Here is a 16,526-nt window from a genome sequence, read left to right on the forward strand (position 1 = left end):
TAGTATTTGTCAATGTTGTTGATAATTTGTAAAACTGGAAATTTAACATGCATTTTACTAACCTGAATTACTGAATAATTTGAGCTTGCATTTATTTTTACTGTATTTATGTATCTCATGTATATCTCTATATCTTAAAATTGAATTTTGTTTAATGGAAGATTAAAGATGAGTGAAAGAGAGGGTACTGTTTATCTTCAGGGAGTGACCAGTTTGGTTTTTTTTCCATAACTACTGAGTTTTGAAGGGAGACACGGTTCTGTCATACTAGTTTGAAGATTTTTGATGCCACCAAAATGGAAATGCAAAGAAACATGTTTGCAAATAATTTATTTTTTCCTCTTCCCGCCCCCCCCCCCCCCCCCCCCCGTCTTTTCCCCCTGATTTCTGAGTCTTGATTTAGGATGTAGTCCTACCTTTCTCTCCCCTAAGCATTCCTAGGCCACATGTTCTTGTCTATCACAATCACCTTCCTTCCTCTTTTCTCATTTGTTATTGCTCAATCCCATGAGATTTTTTTGGTCTCTTATTTGAGATACTGTCTGCATTTCCATGGATTCCTCTAACATTTTCAATTAAACTCCGCTATAGTCAAGAATTAATCATATGAATTTGGCTTTGGAAATTATTTCTGCCACATAATACAGCAAAATAGTTTTGTTTGTTTTTTTGTTAAATAGTGTAAGCATGATATTCTGAATAAAATAACTCTTATCTAGGATATGCATATAGTTAGAGAAAATTCCCTTCAGATATTACTGAAATATTCTTATGTTGTAAAAATCTATAGCTGCACAGATTTCCTTGCCTTGTGGCTCAGTCTATTGAGAAGCAGAAAATAGTTTTGGTGGTAGCGTTTAGGAAGCACTCAGTTTGTTGGAATCTGTGTGAATTTGCTTTCAGCAGTTTTATTTTACATTTAAGATAGGTATATGTACAGCCAGGTGTTAGAAAAGGAACTAAATGTGTGCCTTTGCATCCTTTTCCTCACTCCTCCAAATACTGTTTAAGTTCAATGTATACTAAGCAGTGTGAAAGAAGAAGCAAAAAAGTTGTTTTCGTATGTAACAAGGTGGCTATATCTTATACTAGTAAGTGACCATTTTGGAAAGAAAATAACACTTTCTTCATTCTGTTTAGTGTCTTTAAAATGAACTAAATTGCATTTATTATACCTGTGAGCTGAAAGTCTTAAAACAAGATAGGTGATATGCAGTGAGAAATGACAGTATTACTGGCAATTTACCCAATTTAATAGGTTAAATACATAGTTATCAATTAGTCGTCCATTCTGTATATTTTTCTTTAACTCTTCCTTACCCAACTTTTATTTTTATCATTAATGTATCCATATACACTGTTCTCCCTCTGAGACTTTTGCCTGGTCCATTCCCAATGATTTAGATGCTTTAATCTTTAATCTCATAAGAAATGGTGAACTGTTGGTATTTTAAGTATGTAAACTATTGCAGTATTTCATGTTGAGGATGAATAGGTATAGGAAAATAAAGATAATTAAATAAACAGAAATAAGCACATTTTTGGTAAATGCTGAAGGCATAATGTGACTACAGTCCCAACGCTTATTTTTACTATTTAGTGATATCACCACTGAATGATGTAATTTTCTCATAATTTTATCTGAATGATTAATCATCTGTTTGGAAGGATACTGTTAAACTACATCTTGATTTGCTGGTAGCAATAAACTGCATAAGGTGCAAATCACTGATGCTGATTATAAGCATTTGATAGTATTATTGTTCATACTGATTTACAAAAGGGACAGCTGTTACTTGTTTAATCTGATTGGAAGGGGTATTTTGGACATTTTTATTTCAGTAAAAGTCTGGCATCCTGGAGTTGTGATCCCTTCTGTATTGAAAATTGTGATTGAAATGGCAGAGTAAATTCTTCATACACAGTTGCTCAAAGTACCAAATGTAGTCTCAATTTTGTCATCTTGGTTAATGTTGCAGTTTTGTTTTGGGCAGAATAACATTGAGGGCCAGATCCCTAGATATTATAAATTGCTGAGGTCCCATGCTTGAGATGTGCTTAGAACAGCTTTCACTATTTGACAAGCTCATACATGAAAACAGGACAAAGTGGGCTTCTCAAATGCAGACAAATTCAAACACTAGAAATCTTGACTTCTATAAATAAGAAGTGTGACAAAAAGAAGTGGAAATACTGGGTATGTCTTCCCAGTTCTTGTTGATAGTAAGGCTGCAGAAAAGATCTTTCTAATCTCTTAACAGTCAGTAATCAGTTATACACTGGGACATGGGAAATTATGCTGGTTGGTAGCTTCTACAGAAGCTATGCTTTTGCTCCAAGAAGTAAATCTCTTTTTATCTTACTTATGCCAGTCACTTCCTGCACAAATAGTTCTGTTAAGAGTATCTGACTCCCCTTAGTCACTTCTCTGATTAAACTCTGATTTCTAAGTCAGTCTCTTATACAGCAATCTGCTGCCAATGTATAGATTCAAGTTGCCAGGACTGTGACACACAACAGTGCTAGCAATTACCAAGGCAAAAAGACAAGCAGAACCCTTTCTTTAATACTTTAAAACAAGCCTAAAAGCTAATGTTTGGACTAGTTGGGAAGCCATGTTTTCCCTGAGCAGTAGTTGCTTACCCTCTGTAAAGAAGGCTTAGCTTTGAAGCGTAAGGTTTCCAGACACTTCAGTCCAACATGACTCATGTTTGATAATTTTTGGCCTTGGACCATTGCATTGAGCAGTTTCTACATATTGGGTCGGAAGAGTTTTCTTAGTAACAGTGAAGTAGCTGGACTCCTTTTGAGTTTTTTCAGGCTCCATTTTCTCTGATTTAGATCTAATTTGAATGCTTTTTTAGTGATGAATTTCGCATTTTAAATTTGCATGTTTCTTTGGGTGGCAAAGAAAAAAAGTCTTGAGATTGACTGGAGGTTTTTATTTAATTTCCATTTTCTTACAACTTTGTCAATTCTTCCTTCATCGCTACCCAAAAAATATCTAAATGAATGTTTCAAGGAAGAATTCTGTTTTGCTGTGGCAATATTGTTTTATTGTGAGTTTTCTGTTGACTGCTTACCTCACTTTGCAGGACAGAACTAACAAAAACCGTGGTGCTTCCTGAATTAATAGAACTGGCAAGAGATGAGGGCAGCAGTGTACGCCTTGCAGCTTTTGAGACTTTAGTGAATCTGCTCGATATGTTTGATGCAGGTAAGAATTTAATTTACTAGCCCAGTTCTTAATGCTTTAATTCATCTTCTAAATGTATTTAAATGCTTTTTGTTCTGCCTGCATTCTTCAGACATTTTTGGGTTTATTTAGTTTATTGTTTTACCCTTTATATATTTCATGTCTTCCAGTGCATTACACATAGTAAGTTTTAAGGAAGGTGAACCAGTTATCCATGAAATAAGTTACCTTAGTTTAAGTTTCTAATGTAATGTGCCTAAATGGAAGGAGTAAAATTATATATAAAAGACAGGCATATAGGTTTGTTAGTATTTATTTAATGCTATCAATACACATAATACAAAATGTTAGCTCCACATGTGCCATTGCTTATGCTTTTTTTGCTGTTAACTAGTTTTTGCCTCTTAACGTGAAGTAAAGCTAGTCCTAATTAGAGACTGCAGCCTGCCTGCTGAGCTGAAGAACCCAGACTGAAGCTATGATATGATATTTGTGTGTGTATAAGTAAACCTTGCAGGTTTTAACATCCAGTGTTATATGTCAAATACATTCATAAATTTTGGAACAGAAAATGTTTATCTTGTTCCATACACAGCAGTGTGCACAATTGATCAGTTTTAGAGGTACTAAGCATCAGCTCAAGCTTGATCCCTTTAAGTTTGTGGCTATATGGCACTGAAAGCTTTCTTCTTTGCAATGAGAAATTGTGTGTATTTTATAAAGCTTTTCTGTATTTAAAACAGGCAATCTAAATGCATGTATTTTTCTCAGCACTCTGTATCTTTCCTCTGATCAACATGCATATTTCATGCTTCTCCAGATGTAGGGGTGAGTGTCTGTGTCTTCATGTGAGGAAGGAGAAATTCTTTGTTGTATCTGGTTCTTTTGGCTTAGGGATGGTTGGTTACCCACGTGCATGCCTCAGGTTCTCATCACAAGTTCAGTTCAACATTGACTGGGGCAGACTTTAAGGAGAGCTACTGTGAGTGCTCCAGTATGGGGGAATATTCTGGGTAAATGCTGTGCCTTGTCCTCCAATCAGCTGCTCTGTCTAGATTTCTTCAGGGAGGCGTAGAAGACAGTAACAGCCAACTTTTCTGGCTCTGTATCAGTTGTGCTCTCTGCCATTTTTGGTGTTTTTTTTTTTACAACTGGAAATGTACAAAGCAGCAAAGTACATGACAGATCATTGCTATAGTGTGTATGAAAAAAAATTACATTGTTAATCACTGCTCATTATTTGCCACTTTGCTCTTTATACTGTCTTTTTCCAAACTCTTCAGTTGTTTATCTTCATTAGCAACTCTGTATCTTGCACCACATTTCCCACTCCCACTCCCATCTTACTGACTCTACTACTCCTTCCTGATGCATAAGTGAGGAGGAAATATTTACTGTACAGGAACTTGATGATGAATTACTAAAATTCATGACTGCATATAAGCCGTATGGAGGAGTACATAAAGAAATAAGATAGTTTTGGGGAGAATACCATAAATGGACTTTTTAGCAGCTAGTGTTTATATCAGTAAATATGATAGTAGGTTAATTTTCAAATTATGGAACCTTTGCATTGATGCTATCAAGTTTGTGCTTCTCTTTGCACCTCTCAGTCTTCACTCCTCCTCCCTCATCCCACAACTGCTGTAACTACTGCTTTTAGCTATTGAAAAAATCTTAGAGAAGGTAATCAGGGATTATTTACAGATTTGTAAGGAATGTGTTTCTAGAAATTTGGTTTGTGTAGTTTTTTGTTTTGCAGCTGAACTAGAAAATGAACATTTTGAAGGTAGATGACCCAAAATGAAATCCTAGTGTCTCTTTGCCACAATTTCAAAATATTTCTTCAGGTCAAGCTAAATATTTTGTTCAGCCATAATTATTTGCTGAATTTTGGTGTTGATCTACCATTAAAAAATCCTAATACCTTTAAAACTTGAACATTTTAAAATACAGTGGTTTTATTTAAAACAAGTCAAACCACATAAATTTCTTTGATAATTTACTCATTTTATAAGGAGGCAGCGTGCTTGGATTTTACTTTAGTTTCTAAATTATTTCATTTTTTTCCTCTGTCCTTAATTATTTTGTTTCTCTGTGAATTTATTGTTTACCAAAAGATTTTCAACTCTTCTTCTGAGAAGGTTGAAAAAACTAACTTCCAGCATATCCAGATTTTTCTTTTTACTGTCATGGTCATGTTTGGTCTTCATCTCCCTGTATTTCTACTATTGTAGGAAATATTATTGTAGGAGTACTGCAGTATTCTTATTCTCCTTGTATTCTTGGTGAACAGAGAAGCTAGTGACTCTTCATTTATTCTCTGTCCCATCATTTTCTGGGGGATGTCTTTTCCATAAAAGCAAACAAAACAAACAAACAAAACAGGTAAGGTATTAAGATTTATGACCTGTATTATGGTAGTATGTTCATCATTCTCTATACCTCGTTTTCTACCTCCAATGAGTGCCTGCCAAAAATACTCACAAGCATGTTAAATGAGATTTTTCATAATATACTATGGAAGTCCACTCTGTACTCTTTTGTTAGATGTTGACAAACTAACTTTAAAAATTTCTTTTGTTTTTCAGATGATAGGAGTCAAACTGTGCTTCCCTTAGTGAAATCATTCTGTGAAAAATCCTTCAAAGCAGATGAATCTATCCTGGTTTCTTTATCTTTCCATTTAGGGAAACTATGTAATGGATTATATGGTATGATTTAATGTTCTTTTTAAAAAAATCTTAGAAATGAGGGAAGATTAGAGTGTGAAGCCCTTGGAAAATATCCAGATTTGAATGTATCAAATGAAACGATAGTTAGGAAATGAAATATGAAAGCAAAATTCTGAAATTATCTATTGAATAAATATTGGATTCTGTGAATTTTCTCTTTGGGTGTCCATCTGTTTATTGGGTTTTTTATGTTTAAACAGGGACAGAATTTTTCGTTTAGACAGAGTTAGAGATGGAAATGTGGTGGTTTGTGTTTATTGGTTTGACTGATTTATTTTGCTTCCTTGAACATTTTGGAGCTTGTGAGGCGGATGAGTGAATATTTGAAACTACATTGAAAATACTTTGAAAACACAGTATGATGTTAACTGTGTATGTTCACTTCTGTGCTTGATATCCTTTTTGAGGTACTTGTACAGAGTGTGGCCCATAAGGAACTTCAGAGGAGAAAGACCTAACAGTGTGTGGATTCCCAGCTGCAGGCTGAGGCCAAATCTGTACCCATAATTTTTTGTGGTTTTCACTTGAGCTTGGTCATTCTGCCCACCATATGCCCTCTACTCAGAGCTTACCTGGGGAGGAAAAGCACAGAATCATGGTTTCACATTATAGAGCATTTTTCCCTAGACTCTTAAACCCTTTGATTCTTCTTACAAATCTCTAAAATGATCCTTTATGGTTGTGTTAGCGACTATCAAATTGACCCTTGCTTCACTACAAATAACTCGAAGGGGCTGTTCCAGTGTCAAACTGTTTACAGAAACATAAAGCTAGGACAGTCCATCCTGTTTTTGTCATGTCTTCCCAGTCTTTTCTCTAGGTTGAATGACTTTAATTGCTGATCTGTCTTCACCTCTGAACTCTCTCTGGCAAGTTCATATATTTCTTGAAGTGTTACACCTTAGGAGAGCTGAACAAAGTGAAAAGGTTACTTCATGTGTCTTGCAAGCTCTATTGCTGTTTACATTTTTCAACATGAAAAACTGCCTCTTTTTTTTGCAACAGTTTGCAATAGTTTGACATATTTGTTCAAGTGCAGTTTACGAAGCCTTTTATTTTTTCCCAAAAGATCTGACAGCTAGTTAGTCTTTCTCTTTCCTGGCCTTGTGCAGGTGATGCAGATCTGGCTAAGCATGGTACCTTACCATTGTCCTAATGGAATAATACGCTAAAGTTTTAAGACCGTATGTTTCTGAAGATCATTTTAAACACTATCTTCTGAATAATAAGCAGTCTCCCTCCTAGGCTGATGTTAACAGAATATCGAATAGGCGAAGTCTCCAACATCCAAAAAACCAGTGAAGATACTGAATAGTACCAGAACTAGAATAGACCTTCCTTTATACAGTTGCCTATCTTGTCAGTGGACTATGGGTAGCTTTCTCTTAACTATTTTTTCTAAGCAGTTACACAGCACCTTTATAGTTTTTCACCTCTGTTTCCTGATCCCTTCTACAGCTTGTGAAAAACATGACCTTTACTGCCTCTTTTGTATTCACAGGTCCTGTTATCCAGTACTAGAAGGAAATAGAATCAGTTTGACAAGTTTTGCTTTTGCCATGTTGGCTGCTACTAATTTTCTTGTTTTCTTTTCGGTATCTACAAATAGATTTTTTTGACTTTTTTGTTCCAATTCTTTTTAAAAATGTGGAAATAATCCGACTGACCTGTAATTATATGGCTGTTACTTCACCACTCCAACTTTTATCAGTACCACTTCAGCCATGTTCCATTTTGATATCTCACTTATTTAAGATTTCAGCAGCTAATACTTTAAATACTTTTGAATACTGGAATGAAACACATCTGACCCTGCACAATTTGAAAACCTGTCATGTTTAAGTATTCACTGACCTGTTCCTTCTCTACTTAAAGCTTGAATCTTTGTCATGTTTATTAATTGTACTGATCCTAATCATACTAGTGGAATTTGAGAAAGAAAATAAAAACATAAAGGGTTTCAACTTTCTTGGTACCAATCACTGATAGCTTTTCTCTCTTTCAAATAGAAAATGGGACCTTTCATTGATTGTTCTTTTCCTACTACTATACTTAAAAATTTACTTGTAATTTTTTAAGTCATCTTGCTAGTTGCATTCCACTTTGTTCTGAGTTTTCTATTTTTATTCTTATACCTCTTTATTATCTGTAGCAACATGGCCTAATTTTTCAGCTTTCTGCAGATGTGCATTCTTCGTGTGACTGAGTTCCATAAAGATCTAAAAATGTAATCAAGAAGAAAATGGTATTAGTGGAACAAACAAATATATTCACAGTCCTGCTGTTTAAGTCCTGAATTTTTTAAGAATTATATAAACAGACATTAAGATTCACTCTGTTATAGTTAGCTGTCATATTTCTGTAGTCGCTTTTTCTGTATAGTGTGTACTGATGATACTCTGCAAGACTCAAGGCAGGGAGGAGGAGGGGTAAAAATCAATATATTTGATAGGTTTGTAAATTAGATTTATTTTGGGACCTTATTAATAGCATTTGTAATGAGGAGAGTAAACTTTTTTTTTTCTTTTTTTTGGAGGCATTTTTACTCCTGAACAGCACTTACGTTTTTTGGAATTTTATAAGAAGCTTTCCACACTGGGTTTACAGCAGGAAAATGGGCACAATGATAATCAACTACAACTTCAAACTCTGGAACAGGAAAAGAAGTATATTTCAGTGAGGAAAAACTGTGCTTACAATTTTCCAGTAAGTAACATTAATTTAAGGTAAAAAAAATTATGTTGTGCATATAGTTCACTAAATAGGACTGCATGAATGATAGACAAATTATTCTCAAATTGTATATGCTTAGCTAAGTTCTAGCTCTCTCCTGGAAAGTTAATGGCTTCAAGTAGACATCAAAAAAAAATTACCAGGAAGGATTCCTCTTTGTAGAGCCTCAGAAAATTATTGAAAAGTTTTGACTGAAAGAGTGTTGGTCTAAGAGGTTACTGATCTCATTCTTTCTTATACATTTTCTCCAAACACCACAAAGGCTTTGAGAAAATGGCTATGAAACAGAGTCCCCAGTTTCAGACCACTCAAAGCTAGGTTTTAGCATTTGCTGTGTATGGCATTTTAGGGAGTTGAAGATTGAATCTGAATGGTCAGATTCATGTTTTGGTTATGTTCCTGCCTGAATACAGAAAGTCTTTTCAAGTTTACCTGAGGTCATTAAACTTACCACTCATGTTTCTGTAAATTTGCTTTGTATTTTGACATTCTGCATTGATATTTAAGGAAAATATGTTTGTACAAAGAGTCAGTAGACAGTTATTTTTATTCTACCTTTTAAAGACAAGCACCCTGTAAGTAGGTAGACATCTGTTGCTTTATTTGAGCAAAACCAAGGTATGTGCACACACAATTATGTTGAATTCAGATGCTTGCTTTGCTCCTTGATAAAACATTCATTTTTGAAGTCTCCAGTTGCAGCTTCTACTAGTGTATGGAGGCATTAACAATATTTATAAAAATAAGGTTTTATATCTTGTGGTTTTAATCTGTGTCTTCAGGAAAAAAACCAAAACCTGCAGCATGTCTGGAAGATATGTAAATCAAGTTTTAGTTCTCAACTCCAGAACTTGTCTGGTGGCTGTTTTTTGACACGGCCATCAAAACCACCACACTTCCTCTTTAAAATCACAACCGGTTATCTCCCATGTCTTGCTGGTTGTAACTCAGTGTTTTCATCTGATAATCTCTGATAGTGTGGTCCTTTAGCTATACAGTTAATAAAATCTTTTATCTTTCCACAGGCCATGATTGTTTTTGTGGATCCAAAGAACTTCCATTTAGAACTATATTCTATATTTTTCTGTCTTTGTCATGACCCTGAAGTTCCTGTCAGATATACTATGGCCATAAGCTTCTATGAAGTGAGTTACATGTTTGTGGTTTACATGTTTCTGGTTTATGTTATTTTCTTCTTTAAGATTACATTTGTGACTGTTCAACCAAAATAAAAAGGCTTTAAAAAACTTGTTGAAATGATTCAGTTTGTCAAAGGTGTTGAGTCCCTTCTAACCTCTCTATATAGGCCATATACACACGTTAGTCTGTTTAAACTGTGTGACATTTGGCTACAAGAGCCTACAGGTAGGTGAGCTTTTAAGGAGCAAAAGCTAGAAGAAACTTATAATGATCTAGTACAGCAAACATAATATTTGAAGGTTTTCAATGCTATTAGAAAACAATGAGACAAATGGGAGAAAGCAACTTGCCATTTCTGGTCCTGAAAACCTTCTTTAGAACTGTATGGTTTGTTGATTGTGCTGATATTCTGTGGAGGATGCTTATATGGCTCAGTCTGAGCTAAATGCTCAATTTAATAGGAAACTACTTGAAAACTTATGCCGATATAAAAGCATATGTATTCTTGTTATTCCATTCAGTTTACATTAAGTTCCACTGTATTATTTTCATAAAAGTTAAAAAATGTACAACTGCATAGATACGATTAGCTATATGGGGTGAATTCCAGAAATGAAAATACACTCTCTCCTTATTGTAGTAACCTATACAGGGCGATCTTCAAGGATTTCATAGTGTTTTACTGAGAATCCTTGTGTTTCCGTCCTTGAGCTAGTCTTTTATCCCATTTTCTTGCTGGGGAAACTGGTAAGTTAAGTGGCTTGCTGAAAGCATTTAAATCACTAGTAGAGGCATAAATGGCTTTATTTCCAACATTATAAGAAAGATAGATACATTTCCAGTTCTCATTACCTACTGACGCCTTGTCTTAATGGTAATCCAAGGTGATTGCTGAAATTGTAAAATTAACATCTAATTCTACATAATGTTTTGTTAGATGTATAACACTTTCAAGGTACTGCCTGAGTATAAGCAAAGTATTTTAGCTCATTTAAAAAAAACTGTAAAATTATAGCTTGGTCTGAATGTACATTCAGTGCTGGTTGATTTAATTTTAACACCATAACTAGGCAACCACGTGACACCCAAAAATGATCAATTTATGGCTTTCACTGCTAGGTGGATTTTTTTTTTTAAATAAACACCCTGTAGCCATTTTCTTAAAGCTTCCTCTTGATTGGAAGTAAGCTCTTATTTTCACTTGGCTTATATAAATAAATCCGTTAAAAGGCGTCACCTAAATATTCCGTAGAGCAAAAATCTCATTCCTCAATTTTTTCTCATATTTGATGTAAAACCTTTTTAACAGTGTGGAGATGGACTGGTGGTTATTTTTAGAAATTTATATATGACTTATGAATCACAGTCAAAAAAACCAAAAAAGTAAGGAGTGAAAACTTCAGATGGAAAGGTTGGGGAAACTTAAAATCCAGCACAAGCTAAGCCAGTTTTTATATTTTATCTTTTGTAAATTACATAGCAGACTGACTGTTAACTCTTCTAAGGAGCATGAAGTATAACATTTGAATATTCCAGAAGAAATTTCTCAAGCCTTGCAGTGCAGCCTTAAAATTTTTTGTTAAATATGAAATACAGTTAATTCTAAAAGCATGTTTCATGGTTAGATAATAGGCCTGTTTCTTGACTCATATTCTTTATATAAGCGTATTTTTAATGTGATCAATGGGAAAGCACACAACTTTAGATGGCTGATATTAAACAGTTGTTCTGCATCACTTCTTCATGTTTGCTGTTAAGTAAGCACATGTAGTATAGTTGTTGCAGTGCCGTGGAACTAAAGAATGTTTCACCTTTCTATCTTACTGTCATTTTTTAGGTTGCTAAGCTTTTAAATTCTGGTGTATACGCAATACATAAAGAACTGGTTACGCTATTACAGGATGAATCACTGGAGGTATAATACACTTTTATTGAAACTTTCTTTTGCTTGTTACGTTGAGGCAGATGGTTTTGATGTTTAATAGGTCTGTGATAAGACAGTAAGGTAACTGCTTAAAATAATCAGCAGTTTTTACTTCTGTTTCACAGATGTTTCATAAAGATGTCAGCCTTCTGTGAATAGAAAAGAGGAAAATACGAAGATGTTTGAGTTTAGTAAAAACTGATTTTATTAGCTTTTTAAAATATTAATTCTAAATTGTTTTAATTGCGATATTATTACTTTACAAATTCTGTGGAAAGATTTGGTTTTGTTACTATATCAGTATAGTAATTGATAGCATTCAAGGTTTTTGCTTTGTTTTATTTTCATTTCTCCAATTGATAAGATGAAGTTGTGTATGGTTCAAAGATCAAGATTTATAGGAAGAGTTTCAGTGCAAGATCTGATACAGAATCTGTGAGTGTTTATGAGACAGTTTAGTGCACCTCAGTTTCAACCTGAGTAAAACATGGATCACTTACCTATATTACAGACAATATAGTGAGATTTTTTGGATTGAAAAAAATCCAAATATATATGTTTGAGAAAAAATCATTATTTCCTCTGATACCAGTTATGCCAATAGTTGATCTTTTTTGTTTTCTATGTAGGATCTTTGGATATGGCATGGAAAAATGAGTTTTGCTTTCAGCTGCTCCTTTTTGTTTTGGTACCCTTCATTAGACATTTTCCAGGAAATGAAAAGTGTTCATAGAACATCATAGAACATCTACTAATGCAAAATTTATAAAATTCTGACCCATCTTAAAAGATTTCTCAAGTTGAACACCTGAAAGTTGAAATTCAAAAGCAGCTGGGGATTTTGAAAAATTCCTTGATTTGATCCCTATAGAATTATCTAAATAATAATTTAAAAAATGGTCCTTTATCTTATATACCACCTCAGACAGATATTTAATTATGTACTTCTCTACTCTAGTTTCAAGTATTGCAACATTTGAAAGTAGGCCTATTCTATTGATATAGACTCTATATTCTATTTTAATTTATCAACTGCAGTTTTTCTTAGATTAGGAAAAATGGCTTTTAAGATTCATCTGACAAATATAAAAAAAAGTTTATGTTTGTTAAGGCAGTGACAAAAACTGTCTAAGAAACATAGATCTTTCTTAAGAATGAATGTTCATTTTAAAATATTGTATGCTGTGAATAGTTCAGAAGGCATTGGCTGTGGTACTCACATCAATCTAAAGTATAGTTTGTTCTAACTGAAACCTGTAATACTTACATTACTTACTACGTTAAAGCATCAGTTTTAAATCCCAATCCTCATCAATGCAAATATGTTGCATTTCTTTTTTTCTTTTTTTAAACATGGATGTGAGAGAACAGGAACATAAGATATGTCAGCAGGGATATGTTGGTGAGAAGTAAAAATTGAGTCAAGTTAATTTACAGACCTTATTCATGCAGCCTTTCTTTAAATAGGTGTTAGATGCCCTGGTAGGTCATCTTCCTGAAATCCTTGAACTAATGACTAATGGAGGAGAAAACAGTGGATCAGAAAGCAAGGTGGGTATTCTTATGGGTTTTTTTAATTTGCTTTCTAAATAAAGGTAGTAGCAAAGTTGTTCAGACATATATTGTATGAAAAGGCTTTCATGATTAGTTTCTGCTTTGGAGAGATATAAAGGTTCTGTGGTTTTTTGATTGCTTGTTAACTTTATAAACTCTAAAATAAAAAACTTTTGAAAGGTTAGACTTAATGTAAAAATGAACAGTTTCTCTATGTTCTTTTTCAAAGTTACCACAGATTTGCTGGAATAGATCAAATTTTTAAATGCAATCATTTAACAAACAAAACTTGATTTCATGCCAAAGGAGTGATAGCTATATATTTATTTATTTATTTTTATATATTGATATGGCCCATGGCTGACATTTTCAGACACAGTTTCTGTGGGAAGGAAGCCTATTTTCTGAAGTAAAGACACTGAATTAGGATTTAGAGGATTTGTATTCAGCTCCCAATTGTGTTAATTTAATTGTATGTGGCTCTGGATGATGGTTTATTCAGTAACTCCTCACCTATAAAATGGAACATAAAAGATCATCTCTTGCTTCAAGATGATGTTTTGAGCATGCTTCCTAAATGTATAGAGAAATAAGAACTGTATAAGTTTATTTTCTTGTATGGATGAAAGCTGAGAGTGTAATTTAAAATGTGAATTTATCAGATGATTGCAGCTGTAAATGTAGATAACATATAACAAGTGTAATGTCAAATGTGGCAGTCTGTTTCATTTTGCTTAGTGCTAAAAGGATTTTAGCTTTGCCTCCTACTGAGAAAAGGTGTATAATTCCTACTAAAATTAATTAGGGAGCTGAGAAGAATAACTGCAAAGATTAAGAGGCTAGAAGGAAAATGGGATTTATTTGTTTTGAGAAATAAAAGACTGAGGAGGGTTGTCATAATGGTCTTCAGATCTGTAAAAGGGTATTACAGAAAGAACAGTAATTAGTTTTTCTTTGTCAAGAGGAGGAGTTGGAAGTGAAGGTGAGTTTAGTTAGGTACTGGAATAGCTTTTTGACTAGTTAAGTGGAATTTACTGCTTAGGGGAGATTGTTTATACCTGATCATTAACTTTTTTAAAGAAGAAGTTAGACTAATATCTAGTCTAACTGGGACTGGAAATGTTCATAGTGTGGCTGATCCTCTCAAAGGAGATTAATTAATTGACCCCTTAAAATCTCTTCCTTACTTGCATTGTTGTGATATGCTTTTTAAGCATAGTAACATGACATAAAGCTAGAAGATGTGAAATTATTTCATGTTTATATTTTTATTTCTAGTTATTGTCTATTCCTGACTTGATTCCTGCATTAACAACAGCAGAACAGAGAGCAGCAACTTCTTTAAAATGGAGAACTCACGAGAAGTTACTACAAAAATATGCATGTCTCCCTCATATCATATCAAGTGATCAGATTTATTACCGTTTTCTTCACAGAATGTTAACAATCATTTTGACAAATGTGAGCCCACCTATCTCTTTCCCATTGTTTTTTGTTTACACCGTTTAGAACAATGACTGCCAGATATTTGCTATGTGTAGTACTTACATTAATGTTATTGCATATGGTATATCAAGCTGTGGGTTTTTTATATAAGACTGAGAAATTGCTCTGAAAACTCTCCCCCTCATTTGAGAAGCAAAATTTGGATTGACAGATTGTCATGTTTTTTTCCCATCCAAGACTTCTTTTCTTTCCTTGTGCTCATTATCAGTTTGTTTCTAGGTAAATCAAAACTTTTTCCTCTGATATATGCTGTCTTTTTCCTCATTCAGTACATTACTTTGTATTGTGTTCTTTATGAAAGAACACTATTCTAAAAATGGTCATTTAGAGCTACTAGTCTGAAATTTGACAGAATTAATTGAAGAGTAGAACTGTCTGTTGTAAGAGAAAATGTTGTAAATTTTATTTTCTATCACCTGCAATATAGAAGGTGCCTTCCAAACATGGAATACTTTAAAGCAAGTTGAATAAGCAAGTTAGGCAGAAGGGATAAATAATTAGGTGTCTCATGAATTGGCCAAACTTCCTTATTCTCCCTTTTGCCAATTATTTAAAAATTGATAAAGTTAGGCTATTTTTTAGCTATTTTTTCTATTTCTAGAATTTTTATACATTTTTTCTCATATTCCTTCAGGTATGTTTAATTGTGTTCTCTTTGTTTCTTTCAAGAATGTCCTCCCTGTCCAAAAAGCAGCTGCACGAACTCTCTGTGTTTATTTGCGTTATAATCGCAAACAAGAACAGAGGCATGAGGTTATTCAGAAACTGATTGAACGTAAGACAATTTTTCCTTGATTACTTAGAGATGCAAGTTAGTTTTGACTGAAGATCTATTTATGGTTATATTTATTCAGTGTAACTTCCTGCCATCATTGGAGGGATTACACTTAGAAGACATTCAGTTGCTCATATTATCACCAGGCAAAATATATTGTGCATGTGCAAGGAATATATCTGAAGCTTATGCAAATGAATTGGGAAAGAGGCAATATGGGAAGCTGATAATATGCCAAGACCTTTTCAGCCCTGCTTCTTGAATCCAAAATTGCTTAGTTGTAGGTCCTGCAACATACAAAGCAGAGTTCCTCTATAGAAGTAAAATTCTCTAGAGGCTTCAGCATCAGAAGTGCTGAATAAATCTTCTCAGACATTATTTTATGAATGAGTTAGTCACCTAAGTTGACTTTCTAGTCTACACTATGTTTTAAAGATAGGTTAGAAGTTTGAAGGGTTCCAATTAGCAGTTTTTAATATTCCCACAGTAATTTTGATACACTCATGACATGGTTTGAGAGGCATACAGGGCTTTGATCAACATAGTAATTAGTTCACTCACTGGTTTTGGTTTTTCAAATGGTTAAAAGAGACAGGTTGTATTTCTGAAAAAAATGTTCACTGACAGAAATGATCATTGTATTCAGAAGGTTATGTTTTTACTGAAAGAAGGATCTCAGTCTGAAGGTCTGCCTCGTGATGAGTATGATTATCATCTTTGAGTCAAAGATTAACCGTTGAATTGTTTTCTATCTGACATTGAAAACGTAATAGATAATATCTGTGGATTTTTATTTTTCAGAACTGGGCCAAGGAAAAAGTTATTGGAACAGACTTCGTTTTTTAGATACTTGTGAATTCATTATGGAACTGTTTTCAAAATCATTCTTCTGTAAATACTTCTTTCTACCTGTGCTTGAACTTACACATGATCCAGTGGCGAATGTGAGGTACTGTATGAAGA

The 16,526-nt window shown here is 33.8% G+C and overlaps 1 protein-coding gene across 3 annotated transcripts in view; it reads left to right on the forward strand.

Annotated features, from left to right (window-relative positions):
• PPP4R4 (protein phosphatase 4 regulatory subunit 4) overlaps nucleotides 1-16,526 on the forward strand; it is a 75,125-nt gene that overhangs the window by 40,674 nt on the left and 17,925 nt on the right. For all 3 annotated transcript variants that reach the window (XM_074908592.1, XM_074908593.1, XM_074908594.1), the window contains 9 exons: nucleotides 3,096-3,217; nucleotides 5,788-5,910; nucleotides 8,468-8,637; nucleotides 9,690-9,809; nucleotides 11,642-11,719; nucleotides 13,196-13,279; nucleotides 14,561-14,743; nucleotides 15,458-15,563; nucleotides 16,365-16,512. In XM_074908592.1, coding sequence (XP_074764693.1) covers nucleotides 3,096-3,217; nucleotides 5,788-5,910; nucleotides 8,468-8,637; nucleotides 9,690-9,809; nucleotides 11,642-11,719; nucleotides 13,196-13,279; nucleotides 14,561-14,743; nucleotides 15,458-15,563; nucleotides 16,365-16,512 — 1,134 coding nt within the window. The remainder of the gene's footprint in view (nucleotides 1-3,095; nucleotides 3,218-5,787; nucleotides 5,911-8,467; nucleotides 8,638-9,689; nucleotides 9,810-11,641; nucleotides 11,720-13,195; nucleotides 13,280-14,560; nucleotides 14,744-15,457; nucleotides 15,564-16,364; nucleotides 16,513-16,526) is intronic.

Source organism: Athene noctua, chromosome 6 (assembly GCF_965140245.1).
Source record: "Athene noctua chromosome 6, bAthNoc1.hap1.1, whole genome shotgun sequence".
NCBI classification, from domain to species: Eukaryota; Metazoa; Chordata; class Aves; order Strigiformes; family Strigidae; genus Athene; species Athene noctua.